This window comes from Limanda limanda, chromosome 18 (genome assembly GCF_963576545.1).
Source record: "Limanda limanda chromosome 18, fLimLim1.1, whole genome shotgun sequence".
NCBI classification, from domain to species: domain Eukaryota; kingdom Metazoa; phylum Chordata; class Actinopteri; order Pleuronectiformes; family Pleuronectidae; genus Limanda; species Limanda limanda.
In genome coordinates, this window is record NC_083653.1 from 2829842 (window position 1) to 2847365 (window position 17524).

Below are 17524 nucleotides of genomic sequence, written 5' to 3' on the forward strand. Positions count from 1 at the left end.
GGCCCGAGCGGTTGGTGTTTCTGTCCCTGTTGCCATGGTAACAAGCTCTATTTACAAAGCAACCAAACAAACTCACATTGTTTTGATAATAAAAACAATTTCTGTGAATTATTAATTTGTGAGAAATGCATCGTGTTTTAGAGCTTCACAATAAAAGCCAGGTAATATTTGTATCTTTATAAGGTTTAGGTTTTTTTCTATAGTTCTTTACAGATCCCTCAAAAAACACATATGCATGAAATAATTTTCTGACTTTACAACTTACTTACTTACTTTAAAACGTTATGGTCTGGAGCTAAACTGGCGAGTAATGTTTCCACCAAACACACATTTTTCAAATTTATTTGAAAATCGAATGTGTCTGTCGTTGAGTTGTTTTGCACAAACACACACACACACACAAACACACACACACACACACACACACACACAAACACACACACACTTACATACAAACTTTAAACTAGATGCAATAAATAAAGCCTTTTTGGGGCTTTATGCTGTGGTTTAATTTAACTTAAAGGGGAATTATGGTTTTTAAAACCTGAGCCCTGTGTTTATAACTGGGTGTAAATTAATCTTTCAAAAACTTTTGGAATCGTTTCAGTAGATCACCTCCAGTCCATGAACTGTACACAGTTTTCGCTAATAAAAAGCTGATATTATTATTCTGGGAATTTGCTGATATTCCTGCAAACCTACAGGATTCCATTGTGGCCACAGCTGTGGTCTGGTGAAAACAATCCACTGGACAGATTCCAGAAGGTCCAGTGAGGCCATTATTTACACACTATCGTTTATTTATTCTGGGCCAAGGTTCACAAATAGCTGATTTCCCCTTTAAGAGGAGAGCTGTGCCTGAGTGGAGGAGTGAGCTCCACAGAGAGTTGTTCTACTTTCAGTTGTCAGACGCTTCCTCTGTCCTGATCCTGTGTGGAAGAGTCGCAGGTTTTCAAGCTGCTTGTGATTCTGATTTCACAGGTTTCCTGTTCACTTGTCCGACGCAGAGTTAACCTGAGTTCAATTCTGCGGCTGTTTGACATTCGACACCGTCTTTGTGATTACGCATTAATGAAGTTGTGTAACCGCGGCCACACACTTCAGGCATACTAAGGAGAGTTTGTTTTGGCCTGAGGCCAGTACAAGTTCATTCATTGATTACATAATAATTCAGCCATTCTCTGTTTGGCTCCACCGCAGCTTGGCTCAAAGATCGATCCCCGTTGGAGAAGTGCAGAGTGAACTTCTACAAAGTCTCCACAACAGGAGGGAACGATGAGCTGAGAACACAACTTCCCCCCCGAAGCATCGAATCCGAGAGTTGGACCAAAGCATGGCGACCTTCGATGACCTGCTGGAGGAGGCCGGGACCTTCGGCCGCTGTCAGAAGAGAATCTTCGCTCTGCTCTGTCTGCTGTCGCTGCCGTTTGCCGGCGTGTACGTGGGCATCGTGTTCCAGGGCTTCACCCCCGACCACTGGTGCCGGGACCCTGCGCTGGTGGAGAGGAGGCAGGCGTGCGGCTGGAGCCTGGAGCACAGTCGCAGGCTGACGCTGCCTCAGGTCAACGGCTCCGGTGGCGTGCAGCCCAGCAGCTGTGAGCGGTACGAGCTGGACTGGAACAGCACCTCCCTCACCTGTGACTCTCAGGAGCTGGACCTCGGGGGGGTCCCTGTGTCCACGTGCAAGGTGAGAGCTCTCAGCTTGTTTCTAACTCCACCAGAAGTCGTGTGTGTCCACATGTGTGTTTGTCTTTAAGCAAGATAACACAAAAACATCTGGACTGCATTAGGACTTGGAGAAAAGACAGAGTTTGGCTCAGGGTGAGAGAATTCAGATCTTGGGTCAGATCCAGATCAGGAAGTTTCATTTCACTTTCTGAAGCATTTACAGATTGTATTGATTTCCCAGGGAGTTATTTGTGGAATTTGATTAAACAAATCCGGCAAATTTAGCAGAATGATATCGATTAGTTTGTTGTAGGTGTTTAGTGTTTTTTTGTATTTCACGTAGCGTCTCCTCCTGTGACCCTGAAGTTCTCAAAGCCCTCGATGACAACAGAGCTTTCATGAGGTGAAATACAGTCGCCCGCTCTCTGGGAAGTGGCGTGCACAGAATCTCAAGATGTTTCCTTCTGTTCTGATCACCATGTCGGGTCCTTGTCTTTCAGGATTCCTGGGAGTATCAGTATGAAGGGAGGAAATCCTTCGTCACAGAGGTGAGAGTTGATTTCAATTCACTACAAAACTGAACTGACAAATCCAATCGGTCTCAGACGTGATCACATGTAAACCTTCCTCCCTCTCTGTCCCAGTTTGACCTGGTGTGTGAGGACGCCTGGTTGGTGGACATGTACCAGGCCACGCTCAACGTGGGCTTCCTCGTCGGCAGCTTCGCTTTTGGGTACTTCGCTGACAGGTGAGTTCCCGACAGTCCCACAGAAACCGTTAAGATGTCCGATCAGATGCATCGTCTCCTGATCCGTCAATCTGAAGAACTTTCTCCAGGAACGTTGCATGATTTTCTCTCCGTCTGCAGGTTTGGCAGAAGGATCAGTTTCCTCGTGTCGAACATCCTGAACGCCGTCTCCGGGCTGCTGCTGGCCGTGGCGCCCAACTACATCTCCATCCTGGTGTTCAGGACCATCTTCGGCTTTGCAGTCAAAGGCGGCTGGATGACGTGCTACGTGCTGCGTGAGACTCTCAGCAATTAAATATATTAGTAACGTATTGTGTGATTGGTTGATCAGTAATTTGGGGTTATGGTTTCTTCTTCTCACAACCTACGATGAACTTTGTGCTCCGTCCTGGAACAAACATTTCCAAAGTTATATCTTTTTCATTCAAATGAGACTTTGACTCAGTTCAGGGATTTGTTTATTTGTTTATTTAGAAGGATCCACATTTAAGACATACATACAGATATCAACATTTAAAACATACGCTACGATACCAATATCAAACATTTAAAACATACGTCACGATACCAATATCAAACATTTAAAACATACGTCACGATACCAATAACAAACATTTAAAACATACGTTACGATACCAATATCAAACATTTAAAACATATGTTACGATACCAATATCAAACATTTAAAACATACGTTACGATACCAATATAAAACATTTAAAACATACGTTACGATACCAATATCAAACATTTAAAACATACGTTACGATACCAATATCAAACATTTAAAACATGCGTTACAATACCAATATCAAACATTTAAAACATACATTACGATACCAATATCAAACATTTAAAACATATGTTACGATACCAATATCAAACATTTAAAACATACGTTACGATACCATTATCAAACATTTAAAACATATGTTACAATACCAATATCAAACATTTAAAACATACATTACGATACCAATATCAAACATTTAAAACATACATTACGATACCAATATCAAACATTTAAAACATATGTTACGATACCAATATCAAACATTTAAAACATACGTTACGATACCATTATCAAACATTTAAAACATATGTTACAATACCAATATCAAACATTTAAAACATACATTACGATACCAATATAAAACATTTAAAACATACGTTACGATACCAATATCAAACATTTAAAACATACATTACGATACCAATATCAAACATTTAAAACATATGTTACAATACCAATATCAAACATTTAAAACATACGCTACGATACCAATATCAAACATTTAAAACATACGTCACGATACCAATATCAAACATTTAAAACATACGTCACGATACCAATAACAAACATTTAAAACATACGTTACGATACCAATATCAAACATTTAAAACATATGTTACGATACCAATATCAAACATTTAAAACATACGTTACGATACCAATATAAAACATTTAAAACATACGTTACGATACCAATATCAAACATTTAAAACATACGTTACGATACCAATATCAAACATTTAAAACATGCGTTACAATACCAATATCAAACATTTAAAACATACATTACGATACCAATATCAAACATTTAAAACATATGTTACGATACCAATATCAAACATTTAAAACATACGTTACGATACCATTATCAAACATTTAAAACATATGTTACAATACCAATATCAAACATTTAAAACATACATTACGATACCAATATCAAACATTTAAAACATACATTACGATACCAATATCAAACATTTAAAACATATGTTACGATACCAATATCAAACATTTAAAACATACGTTACGATACCATTATCAAACATTTAAAACATATGTTACAATACCAATATCAAACATTTAAAACATACATTACGATACCAATATAAAACATTTAAAACATACGTTACGATACCAATATCAAACATTTAAAACATACATTACGATACCAATATCAAACATTTAAAACATATGTTACAATACCAATATCAAACATTTAAAACATACGTTACGATACCAATATCAAACATTTAAAACATACGTTACGATACCATTATCAAACATTTAAAACATATGTTACAATACCAATATCAAACATTTAAAACATACATTACGATACCAATATAAAACATTTAAAACATATGTTACGATACCAATATCAAACATTTAAAACATACGTTACGATACCAATATCAAACATTTAAAACATACATTACGATACCAATATCAAACATTTAAAACATACGTTACGATACCAATATCAAACATTTAAAACATACGTTACGATACCAATATCAAACATTTAAAACATACATTATGATACCAATATCAAACATTTAAAACATATGTTACGATACCAATATCAAACATTTAAAACATACGTTACGATACCATTATCAAACATTTAAAACATATGTTACAATACCAATATCAAACATTTAAAACATACATTACGATACCAATATAAAACATTTAAAACATACGTTACGATACCAATATCAAACATTTAAAACATACGTTACGATACCAATAACAAACATTTAAAACATACGTTACGATACCAATATCAAACATTTAAAACATATGTTACGATACCAATATCAAACATTTAAAACATACGTTACGATACCAATATCAAACATTTAAAACATACATTACGATACCAATATCAAACATTTAAAACATACATTACGATACCAATATCAAACATTTAAAACATACATTACGATACCAATATCAAACATTTAAAACATATGTTACGATACCAATATCAAACATTCAAAACATACGTTAGGATACCAATATCAAACATTTAAAACATACATTACGATACCAATATAAAACATTTAAAACATACATTACGATACCAATATAAAACATTTAAAACATACATTAAATTACAAATATCAAAAGTTAACATACATTAAAATAATGATCATACAATTTTATATTACAGATATCAAAAATTAACTTTGTGGTTATGCAATTTTACATTTGTCATGATATAAAACACTGATATATCCAATTCCATAGAAGCGAAAACTGCAAACCATGTAAGAGAATACTACACATTTATGTACAGTACATCACCACCTAGTGTCACAAGTATGCTGTACCCAAGTGTTTCATTATCTGCTTTTTGAATATACATTTACGTGTCACGTTTATGATGATAGACTTGTCTTCGTCTTCTCTGTCAGTGACGGAGATGGTGGGAGTGGAGCACCGGCGGACGGTGGGGATCCTGTACCAGATGTTCTTCAGCGTCGGAAACCTCCTCCTCTCGCTGCTCGCCTTCTTCATCACCGACTGGCGCTGGCTGCAGGTCGTCATCTCCGCCCCTTACATCTTCTTCCTGTCCTACTACTGGTGACAAGCTTTATGTTTACATGTTGCCGTTTTGTGTGTTTTAGGAGGAGCTTGGTTATCTTATTTTTAATATTTTAAGTCTATACAAACTCGTAGATTTGGTTGCAGTCATTGTTTTCCACCCCTTGTCTGTGTTTTCAAGACGATTCCATTAAAAAAAAAATCTCCTTATTAATGAAGAGCATCATCTTCATCACCTGTTTTTCCTTAAATATATTATTCAATCAACTTTCACACACTTATAAATATCAGTCCCCTTAAAAGATCCATGCATTTTTAAAGGAAATTGTCAAGCTTTTAGTGCAATATTAAAGAAAGTGATATTTAAAATTGATATAATATTTTTTCTTTCTTTCATGTCTCATCCTTCCATTAAGGTTCATTTAAATCCGTTCTGTAGTTTCTGAAAATCCAGCTGATAATCAAACAAATAATCAAACCTACAAACTCACGGACAGGGGGTGAAAACATAACCTCCTGTCTCTCCTCTGCTGGAAGCGATTTCATAAAATCACCTGAATTTAATTATTAATAAAAAGTAAAGAAAGAGTTTAGTGAAGTTTCCTTCAGCAGCAGATGTGTTGGTGAGAGATTCTCTCTCTGTGGTTCAGGTTCATCCCAGAGTCTCCGCGGTGGCTCATCTCCCAGAACAAGTCCTCCAGCGCCCTGGAGATCACCGAGGCCATGGCCAAGGAGAACAAGAGGAAACTCACCAAGAGCTTCGAGGTGGATCCATCGAACAGCTTTTCATTTTTAATGTCTTGTGTCTATTTCCTTGTTTCACACACGACTTCTTGTTCCAGACGCTGTCGAGTGATGAGGGCGACTCCTCCTCCGCCTCGCTGCTGGACCTGGTCAGAACCCCGAACATGAGGAAACACACCTTCATCCTCATGTTCAACTGGTGAGACGTCCTGTAAGATCACGATTCTCCACCTGGACCCAGGAGATGCTGAGTCTCATTGACCCTCTGCAGGTTCACCAGTGCTGTGGTGTACCAGGGCCTCATCATGCGGGTGGGCATCGCCGGGGGAAACGTCTACATCGACTTCCTCATCTCGGGCCTGGTGGAGTTCCCCGCCGCCTTCCTCATCCTCTTCACCATCGAACGCGTGGGCAGGCGTCTTCCCTTCGCCGCCGCCAACATCGTCGCCGGAGCTTCCTGCTTCATCACGGCCTTCATACCCGACCGTGAGAAAAACTCTGTGATTCTAATTTGTCCTTTTCTTGCTTCCAACGAGGTAACTTAAGGTTCAGTGCGTGAGATTCAGGTGAAAGGTCGTATCGGCAGAAACTGAATCAAAAATAATCCTAGTGATGTTTTACCTAATGTTTAATCATCTAAATTGTACTAATTGTTGCTTTATTTACCCTTGAATGACCCTTTATATTTAAATACTTTATATTTACATCAGGAGCGGCTCCTCTCTATTGAGACGGCCATGTTTGTTTTACAGTAGCCCACACTGGACAAACTAAACCTTTTGAGTTTTTATGACGGCTGAAGCTTCCACAGGTTCTCTCTCATGTTTTTATGACCTGCTCTTGTGTTTCTGGGGTCAGACTTGTTCTGGTGGAAGACGGCGGCGGCCTGCGTCGGGCGGCTCGGGATCACCATGGCCTTCCAGATGGTCGTGTTCGTGAACACCGAGCTCTACCCGACGTTCGTCAGGTGAGGTCGACTCCATCGTCTCTGCTTCTCACGCTGATGATGAAGCTGAAGGTTATTAATCTGTGTGCAGGAACCTGGGCGTGTCCATCTGTTCCACGCTGTGTGACATCGGAGGCATCGTGGCTCCGTTCCTGCTCTACCGGCTGGCCGTCATCTGGCTGGAGCTGCCACTCATCATCTTCGGTAGCTTTTCTTTTAGAAGATTTTAATTTCACAGCAGAAAGATTAACGTTCGGCTTCTTCTTAACGTGTTGCAGAACCACACTGCGATTTTAAATCAGTGGATTTTTACAAACTGAGCAGTGAAGCTGGAGGTTTTGATTCAGGTTTAAATCTTGGTGATGTTTCTCAGGAGCCGTGGCGTTCGTGGCCGGAGGTTTGGTTCTGCTGCTTCCAGAAACCAGAGGAGCTCCTCTGCCGGAGACCATCGACGACATCGAGTTTCCTCACAGGTGAGAAGGAAATTAATTTGAATTACATGTCCGAGTAATTAACTTTTCACCACTAAATAAGAAGACTGATTTTGCAGGAAAATAACTTAAATCTAATTTGTAATTTGATTGCTAATGATTTATAAGTAAAAGAGACATCATATCAATTAAATGAGCCATTTTAATAAATGTCCTGATTTAACTGGTTTTAATGGATGTTGTTTCTTTGTGGTTTTATTCCGATGGATCTTTTAGAGCACTTTAGAAAAGACTTCCAAACTCTTTAAACTCTTGATGTTGTCTATAGGAATTAATAAAGAAAGTGTTTTTATCTGCAACCAATAAAATACATTTGTTTTCTGCTTCCAGGAAGAAGGAGAATCCGCTGGAGAACCAACAAACAAAGAAACTTTTAAAAGTCGACCTGACGAGCAACAAGGAAACAACAAGTGTGTGATTGTGTTGATTTTGTGTATGTGTATGTGTTCATTTTGCTTTTGCAACAACATGTTGACATGTTGATGAAATCAAGGAAGTAGTTTTTTATACAATTTCTATAAAGTGTGACTTCCACATTTCCTTTGTGTCAAGTTTTATTTTTCAGCTCTTACAGAAAAAACATGTTTACATTTTAATACCAAGACTTTGCTTATTGTGCTTCGGTCTAATTTCACTTCAGCTCCAGTGACAATTTGTTCACATCAGAAAATACCAAACAAACACATCAGCACATCTTCAAAAATCAAAAATCAAAAATCAACCACTGTCTGTGACGGGTTTGAAGCTGTTTGGGTGGAAAGTTTCGTTTTTTATTTAACCGGCTTTGATGGTTGCCTCGATCCAGTCCGTGAACTTGGAGACTCGGGCGTAGACGCCGGGTTTCATTGCGTTGGCGCATCCCAGACCCCAGGAAGTGACGCCCTGCAGGATGTACTTGTTCTGAGCGGTGCACACCAGGGGGCCGCCGCTGTCGCCCTGCGGAGACAAACACACACATGACCACGGTTTCAACTTCAGCCAGACAGGAAGGAAACACTGTCAAAGCAGGAAGGACATTTTCAAATCAAGTGACTTATGGTGTAAGATAAAAACTTTATGATTCCTAAAATAACAGATCTTGTTTTTTTAATCTGAATGGTCTGAAATCACAGTTTGGATGAGGTCATTGACGGTTCATTTTATCTGTAAAGGACAAAATCACAACATACATCATCTCAAAGCAATTTACAAAAGATTGAGACCTTAGATTTAAAGAATAACTCAACTCTTCCAACCGTGAGAAAACAATTCTCTAATGCTTTTACTTTTAATTTGACAATATTCATTTACTGGTCTGCAATTCTGTAATATTTTCCTTCCTTCTTTCCTATTTCAAAGGAACTATGAGTTATTAATTCTTATTTCAAGGGGAAATGCTGGTTAGAAAATGACAGACCATTAGATTAAGTGTTACAGCGGCACACTGTGACGCTTGTGTAGTTTTCTAAGTGTTTCTCATTCGGTACCTGGCAGCTGTCGTGTCCTCCCTCGATGTTTCCAGCACACATCTCGTGGTCTTTGACTCGTCCGTTCAGATACGACGGACGGTTACAGACCTTGTTCTCGATCACAGGGAAACCAGTTTCCTTCAGGATGCCGTCCCCCCCCGTACCTGCAACACACACTTCCTGCTGTTATCCACCATCAGGGTCCAAAACAAAATCAATAAATTACCTGGAAAAGGCTCTGATGTAATGTTTTGAAGGAGTGAAAACCAAAACGTCCTCACTTTCCAAAAGACCTCGTAGTGTGGCAGGTCCCCACAAAGACATCAGCACAAACACATACTGTACCTTGAGTCTCGCCCCAACCAGTGACGTAACACTCGGTTCCACTGGGGACGATGTAATCTTTGTCTGGGAGACACGCCGGCAGGACTTTGTCGTTTATCAGAGCCGGACTGAAAACACAACATCACCATCAATAAACAGTGAACAGCATCTTAGATCCTGGTTAATCATTGAATCTGTTACACACACATCAGGAGCTCGAGCTGACGTCCTCAAACTGCTTGTTGAGTTTAAACGGACCAACAATACAAAGAGGTTTTATTTACAGTGACGTAAATGACAGCTCCCCAAAAGAACCATTTCAATTGCCCCCTGGTGGCTGGCTGCTGTATAGGTTATAAGTGCTGCCTTCTCCATGTTAGCAGATGGGTCAAACTAAAAAGCTGGAAGACACGTCAAATACATCACTTGTTTTTCCTTAAATATATTATTCAATCAAATTTCACACACTTATAAATATCAGTCCCCTTAAATGATCCATGCATTTTTGAGAGAAATGGTCAAGCCTTTAACGCAATATTAAAGAAAGCCATATTTATAATATATATCATATTTTTTCTTTCTTTCATGTCTCATTCTTCCATTAAGGCTCATTTAAATCCGTTCTGTAGTTTCTGAAAATCCAGCTGATAATCAAACATATAATCAAACCTACAAACTCACAGACAGGGGGTGAAAACATAACCGTTTAAACTTATGAGCCAAACTAAAAAGCTGGAATACACGTCAAATACATTTTTCTCAAAGATTGATTGAAAGCTGAGACTGATGCTTGATTGGTTGAGCTTCTTGATCTATGTTTTCAGCCCAAAATTTGCATAAATAATCCCTAAAAATGACCAAAGCATTAGCTGTGCTGTATCTGCAGCAGCAGTAAACCAGTGATAGTTGTAGTGTTAGTGTATCTGTGGTGGTTCGAGGATCCGGTCTGTGTTCACCTCTCCAGTTTGAGCAGAGCGATGTCGGCTCCGTTCGGTCCCATCACCAGTTTCTCCAGCCTCCTCTCCTGCTTGGACGCCTCATTGGCTCGTTCAGTGTGGACTCCCATGATAATCAGGTACGCATTAGGCCGCCTGGACCTACAGTTCATTACATTTACCAACACACACACACACACAAACCAGTTAACCAGTGGCTGTTTCACTGCAGGATTCTGTGATCAGATGTGTGTGAGTGTCCCTGACCTCTCCAGGCAGTGAGCAGCCGTGAGGACCCACTGACGGTGAATCAGAGTTCCTCCACAGAAATGAATTCCCGTACTGGTGGAAAGAGACAAACCATGATAGATACAAGCTGGACGGTATAATGACATCATGTTTTTGTGAGTAATGATTGAGTGCTGGCGTGCTCACTTGGTCCTGAGGCTGATCTGCCACGGCCACGAATGAGGTTTGGATACGCAGCCTCCGACAATACGACCGAAACAACGCCGGGGTTTGGTGACCGGTGAACCGCATTTCAGTCCAGCTGCAAAGAAAGATCGGTTATTAAGTCTTATTTGATCTTTACCATAGGTTGGAAGGATCTTGCTAAGTTTGACCAGAGGGTGGGGCCAGAAATCTAAATGTTAGGTAGCAAGGCCAGGGCTTCAAATAACTAGCTAACCAAAAGTGAAGGCAAACCATCTGGATCGCCCCCTGGTGTTCAGCTGCAGTATAGGTCACAGACCTCCATGTTAGTGTTTTCTTTAGGTCGTTCTGATCGTACCAATGTGGTTCTGATAATGTTCACGTACCACAGTCGGGGATCTGACAGTAGTCCCACTTCTTGTTTCTGTCGGTAGTGTAGCACCACGGTCCGTTTACGTCGTTATCTGGGTTTCTGCAGCTCTGATGGTGACAAACAAAGAGATAATCACGACTTCGCCAGCTGTCGACATTAATTTCAATTTCAATATCGAGATGTCGACAGGTCTGAGTGCGGCCCACTTACATTTCCCTCCAGGCCCTTGGTGGAGTGGGTTACTGGGGTGAAGCTGTTGTGTTGGTGAGGACTCTGAGCGCTCCAGGCCTGGCAGGTCACACCCAGGATGGTGATGGAGGTTGGACCTCGGTATGTTCCTCCATTTCCAATCTTACAGTCTGACACAGAAACACAAAGAGAAGCCACCGGGTGAATAAAGGATTCAAACAAATGTCAAACAATCTCAAACTCTGACAGACGAGTTGACGGACCTGTCGCTGCTGGGGCCTGGGTGACCGTGGAAGGGGTGTCGGGTACGGTGGGTTTGGGTGGGGGTGCTCCTGGACTGATGACGGCACATTTTTCCAAGTTGCAATACTCCCAACGGACACTAGGGTCCATAGTGTAACACCAAGGAGCTCGGTCTCCTTCTGGGTTCCTGCACAGATTCCTCCTGAGGTCCCTGTGAAAAGAGAAACTCTCGAACATCAGAGCAGCAGGTACCAGCACCCTTTGTATTTTAGTCCTATAGAGGCAAACTGAAATTACCACCAGGGGGCAGGATTGGCCTTTGACTATGAAAATAGCCGGAGAAGTCGACGCTGTTTGGGCAAATTCTGACAATTTTCTACAGATATAGATTTTAAGAGAAAAGTCTGCCCAAATATGTGATATTGATCTCAATCTACCATGTTTCTTTAAGAAATATAACATATAAATATATAAAACACCAATGGGATTCTCATTCCAGCTATACGGCTGTTGTGCGAAGTTTTTAATAAAAAAGACTGTTTTGTTTTTATGAATCGTCCTTCAGCTGTTAGATGTGCAGACTTGTGCTGTTTGGGTAAAGAATCGGCTCCAGTCAGCAGCAGCTGTGATTGGCTCTGGGTCAGAACTGGTCCAGTGTTCGTTGGCTAATCCTCACACGTCATTCATCACGTATGTGACAACCCAACACGCCTGTCACATGTAGCTCGCTGTGGGTCTCAGCCACTCTGGCTGCTCCAGCGTGAGATTCATTTGCTTTTATTCAATGTGACTTCTCGGACACATTCCACTGGGAAATCAAACCTGAGCCATTTACAGTTCAACCTCTGAGTTCGATACCAGTTTGAAATGAACCACACGCAGAGACAGGTGAGGCAGCTTGTGGTCAAACCCCTGAACAGTGAGCACTCATGTCCTCTATGCTTTAGTCTTTATATGAAATGCACTTAACAACGTTCTCTCAGCTTCACTGGAGGTGATCGAGCGACTCACGCTGTGGGGTACGCCTGTGCAGTCTTCTTGTGGCTGTGAGGAGTCATGGAGCTCCAGCTTTGACATTTCTTTCCGCTGATGGTCTCTGATGTGATGCCACGATAACTCGTCCCATCGCCCACGTAACAGTCGTCCTCCTCCGGGGGGGCCATGGGATCGTCTGAGGGACACGAGAATACAGTCTATATTGAGGTAAATTCCGTTTTAGCAGTTTAACTCATTATTTTAAACTCCTTTGTCTTGATCGTTTCCAAAGCATCTATCTAGAGTCTGTCACCAGTATCTAAAACATGACTTTAGATATAATCACCTCAGTTATGTGGGGACAAAAAAATCAGAAGGCTGATGACACATCTTCTTTTCTAAAGGTTCTATTTTAAATCTCTGGTAGCTAAAATATTAAAAAAAAAATTGTTCTCTAAATAATAATTGATTTATTGAAATCATCCCATAAAACCCCAGAAATAATCGTCACCCCTAGACTGAGAACTACTGCTATACATTTGACCTTATACATAATTATACCAACTAACGACTGTAATATGTTGCTCAGTTTTCCTCTGAAGCTCTAACAGTTGTAAGTCCATCACATCCGGGGTGTGTGGTACCTGGTCCGGCTCCACAGCTCGGCACCCGGCAGTACTCCCAGCGCGTCTCGGCGCTGGTGGTGTAACACCAGGGCATCCTCTCGTTGTCAGGGTTACGACAGTAGTTGCCATCCAGGCCTCTGACAAATAAACACGTAATCACGCCGTCACCAAGTAGAACAGGAACTCATTTGTGGTGTTGTTGTTGTTGTCGTGTCGTTAATGTGAGCTCGTACTTGCAGGGGTAGTTATCGGGGGTGCGGTTGTGTCTTTGCGGCGTCTGGGCCGACCAGCTCTGGCAGGTTTTGCCTGATTCGGTCACAGCCACGGTGCCTCGGTAGGCCAGGCCCTCACCGGTGGCACAGGTCAGCTCCGGGACGATAGTGGGAGGCTCGGAGGCTGAGGACAGAGGACAGAGGACAGAGGACAGAGGACAGAGGACAGAGGAGAGAGGAGAGAGGAGAGAGGAGAGAGGACAGAGGACAGAGGACAGAGGATAGAGGACAGAGGACAGAGGATGAGACCTTGTCAGTTATTTTCTTCTAGAATCTGTAGTATCTATGAAAGTCCTATTATTTGTTTTTAATGGTTTTCTTATATTTAATGAGACACCGAGTAGTAATCAGGAAAAATTATAATTTCTTTCATCATCAATTATCATATTAATCAATTAATGGTAAAACACTAATCTTTGACCTGAGAAATGATTATTAGATTAATCTAAGCAGTAATTATATTGTAGAACATATTCAAAATAATGAAAGAAGACAATTTTCTCTGGATACATTTACTCTGGTTTTGCCTGTAAATAACTTCTATGCTGAATATTTATATCTTTTGTCCGTTATATCAGGATTTTATATTTTTTATTAACGTTTTTTTAATAAGCAGAGGAAGACTTACGGCAGCGGGGGATGGAGCAGAACTCCCATCTCTTGGTCGGGTTGGTGGTGAAGCACCAGGGCCGGGGGTCTCCATCAGGGTTTCTGCAGTAATTCTCTTCAAGATACTTTTCTGGGAGACTAGAGAAAGGATTAAATAGGACCGTGTTCGCTTTAGAAAATCGAATGTGTGCGTTATTGAATCTCAGTAAATCCTGCTAATGGTGGATTTGTGAATTCAGGTGTGGGTTGTGTGGTCGTACGCGCTGGGGATGTAACCGTGGTTGTGAGGTTTCTGGGAATCCCAGCGTTGGCAAGCGAAGTTGCTTTCAGTGGTGGCGATTTTTCCTCTGTAGTCCTCACCACTGCAGTGAATACACTCCTCTGTAGGACACACACACACACACACACACACACACACACATGTCACACTTCAAAAGCACATTCATTTCAACATTTTCAGTGATCTGTCAGAGAATAATTCACGGATCCTGACGTTAAATGCAAATACAAATCCAGGGACTTTAGATGTGGTTCAATTAGAGGACTGTTGATAGTTTGCAGACTACTGAGTCCTAGTGTTAATATTAATATCAATATCACGACCGATGGATCTCACCAGTGCAGCTGGCTACGTTGCAGTGCTCCCACCGGGTGCTGCCGTCGGTGGTGTAACACCACGGCCCCCCGCTGTCTCCATCAGGGTTTCTGCAGAAGTTAGAGTCCAGGTCTGCTAGGGGGTGAGTCGTTGGTGTCATACTGCAAACAGAAATGAGATATGAAATGTAAGGATGACGTGATGTAAAATGATAGAACACGTGAATACATATACAACACGTGAATACATATAAAACACGTGAATACATACTTCGGCACGTGTGGGAATTTCCCTTCCCATCTCTGACACGTCTTTCCTGACTTTGATCTGGACTTTGTTCCTCTGTAATCTGTTCCCAGTCCATTTACACACTCCAGGAGGTATTCTACACAAGAAGAGAAGACAAGAACACAACACAAGACACAATCAGCATCACATCTGACCCCTGATTGGAATTAAACTGCTATTTAGGTGGAACGTTTGTTGACCTGCCCACTGTTGTAAATATTGATCTTCTAATCAAACTCATCAGACTGTTCCCGCCAGTGAGTCATGTGTGTCTGATGCAACTCGTGTTGTTTCATCCCCACAGTGCTGTTTAACCTCCTCTCCACTGTGTTTGCAGACACAGTCCAAACATCGCTGATCACGCAAAACAGACTAAACATTAACCACAGTGTGATGAGGAGAAAACATCAAGTCTTGCCTTGTTTTTCAAATAAAGCTGCACTGGGTCGGCGCAGGATTGTCTCTGATTTGGAGTTTTCCTTCGCCGTCCAACACTCTTGATCCTTTTCAACAAACATGAACGACCTGTGAAAGAAACAGAGTCGGGTTGAGATGCTGAGGCTTGAATCCAGGTCAGCTGTTAAAGGTCAGATACACAGTGTGTGTGAACTTGCTTGCAGATGAAGGTGGTTTCACTGTCACATTTCTTGGCGCATTCAGCAGTAGAGCTTAACATGTACTGTCGCTTAATCAGCGAGAGCATCCACGCCCCTTCGGTTTTGGCGTAGCCTGTGACCTCTGTACCACTCACTGGAATCAGAATAAACATTTCAATGTCAAATAAAACATAAGCTACATTCGGACTCAGCCCCAAACTCTGGTTTCATAGTTCAATGAGTGAATCCAAATGTTGATAAAGAAGATGAGAACAAAGCTACAAGGGAACTTTTTTTAATGAAAGCACTAAATAATAGAGTGTTAAAAAGAAACTTACGGTTATTTACATTGAGTCTTTGGGACAAATTTGAGGTCTGTTGTTGTTTCAGAGCAATAAAAAAAATGTAGGAACTAAGACTGAACCCTGGGGTACACCATAGTTGATATAATAACAAATTAGATTATCAGATGGTAACCCCAACACTTGGACACCAATTGCCAGCTTTTATTACTGTTTCATCTTTCTTTTTAGTTTTTATTTAATTTTGTTGATGTGAATTAGAAAAACCACCGTTGGCACAGCCTGTTCCTTTTAGTATTTAGTCTTCAAATTTGTTTTTCATATTTAACATTAGATTCAAGCCAAACTTAATTCATCTGCAGGACAGTTTGAATTATATGTAACTAAACAAAACATTATATTATATTATTTTTCATCTCAGACAGGAAAAAGGGAGGAAATGCAATTCAGGACCTTTCATATGTTCCGACTGACTCACAGGTAATTAAATGTGATATTTGAGATGTAATTCACAGAATCATTAATATCAGATCAACTGTGTTTGTGTTTCCACTTTATTTGGCTTTTCTTAGATCTGTGTCTGAGAACAAAACAAATTCTGTCTCTTAATGTTGATTGACAGTTAAACATTTGACCTGATGAGGTGATTTCCCCCTGAAGCAAATCACTGTCAGTCACAATTCTTTTTCCATATTTCCCCGATTCATAGTTGTAATTGTTAGTTTCTTACCGGTGCAGGTCAGGGCTGCCAGGAGGAGAGCTGCTGTGTACAGGTCCATGGTGCGACCCCGAAACCAGCAGCTCACAGTCGACTCACTCGCACACAAACCTCTGGTTATATTGATGGGTTCCTTTGGGTGCGTTGGGTAGACTAACGGGACAACTCAGCCGTTAGTCAATCATTGGCCGGACAAGGACGGAAACAGATCAACAGGTCAAAATCCTGGTTTCTGGGACACAAAGTGTAACTTTGCAAAATCACAGCGTGTCGTCCTCTCTGTAAAGTTCTGAAAATCGTCAACGATTCCTCGAAAACCGTTCTGTTGAAGTTACAGTAGATTGAGAAGAATTTTTTTTCACATCACGAAACATTTTGTGATTTCTTATCGACACGTCCGCTGTTTGTACGCCGGTCGTCATTATGTGTAAATGTCCCTGTGTTGTTTTAATAAGCTGCACATTTAAACACGTATCTAAACTTATTCTTCTGGCTTGGAAGTCTACTTCTCCACCCTGCTTCACACACTGGCTTAACAAGATGTTCTCTGTAATTCGAATGGAAAAACTGCGTCACCACAACGGCAACACACAGAAAAAGAGAACACGGGGACCTGCTTTGGCGCAGTGCAATATATCTTTAACTCCACAACAACCCTG

At 40.9% G+C, this 17524-nt stretch overlaps 2 protein-coding genes across 2 annotated transcripts; one reads left to right on the plus strand and one right to left on the minus strand.

Annotated features, from left to right (window-relative positions):
• The first annotated feature begins 892 nt into the window (after nucleotides 1-892).
• On the plus strand, nucleotides 893-8479 carry LOC133024260 (solute carrier family 22 member 2-like). Its single transcript, XM_061091297.1, has 12 exons — nucleotides 893-1687; nucleotides 2169-2216; nucleotides 2313-2416; nucleotides 2537-2691; nucleotides 5630-5798; nucleotides 6410-6524; nucleotides 6602-6702; nucleotides 6775-6989; nucleotides 7362-7470; nucleotides 7541-7653; nucleotides 7823-7922; nucleotides 8271-8479. Exons 1-12 carry the CDS (start codon nucleotides 1334-1336, stop codon nucleotides 8356-8358), a joined length of 1671 nt encoding a protein of 556 aa, XP_060947280.1. The 5' UTR covers nucleotides 893-1333; the 3' UTR covers nucleotides 8359-8479.
• plg (plasminogen) lies at nucleotides 8477-17013 on the minus strand. The gene is made up of 19 exons (XM_061091296.1): nucleotides 16878-17013; nucleotides 15864-15999; nucleotides 15668-15774; nucleotides 15232-15346; nucleotides 14983-15122; nucleotides 14627-14747; nucleotides 14386-14504; nucleotides 13719-13881; nucleotides 13504-13622; nucleotides 12896-13055; nucleotides 11905-12095; nucleotides 11663-11811; nucleotides 11466-11559; nucleotides 11083-11197; nucleotides 10915-10989; nucleotides 10669-10809; nucleotides 9734-9840; nucleotides 9407-9552; nucleotides 8477-8876 (listed from the first exon to the last, which is right to left on the minus strand). Exons 1-19 carry the CDS (start codon nucleotides 16924-16926, stop codon nucleotides 8715-8717), a joined length of 2409 nt encoding a protein of 802 aa, XP_060947279.1. The 5' UTR covers nucleotides 16927-17013; the 3' UTR covers nucleotides 8477-8714.
• Between the last annotated feature and the right edge of the window lie 511 nt (nucleotides 17014-17524).

What these genes read in the sequence shown, in the direction of transcription:
- LOC133024260 (XM_061091297.1), top strand. Translation starts at nt 1,334, where the DNA reads ATGGCGACCTTCGATGACCTGCTGGAGGAGGCCGGGACCTTCGGCCGC. An exon ending in TTCTTCCTGTCCTACTACTG is followed by an intron (nt 5,799 to 6,409) that starts GTGACAAGCTTT and finishes TCTGTGGTTCAG; the next exon opens with GTTCATCCCAGAGTCTCCGC. An exon ending in GCTGCCACTCATCATCTTCG is followed by an intron (nt 7,654 to 7,822) that starts GTAGCTTTTCTT and finishes GATGTTTCTCAG; the next exon opens with GAGCCGTGGCGTTCGTGGCC.
- plg (XM_061091296.1), bottom strand. Translation starts at nt 16,926, where the DNA reads ATGGACCTGTACACAGCAGCTCTCCTCCTGGCAGCCCTGACCTGCACC. An exon ending in CACGGTTACATCCCCAGCGC is followed by an intron (nt 14,505 to 14,626) that starts GTACGACCACAC and finishes TCCTTTCTCTAG; the next exon opens with TCTCCCAGAAAAGTATCTTG. An exon ending in GCTCTGCTCAAACTGGAGAG is followed by an intron (nt 9,841 to 10,668) that starts GTGAACACAGAC and finishes TTGTGTTTTCAG; the next exon opens with TCCGGCTCTGATAAACGACA.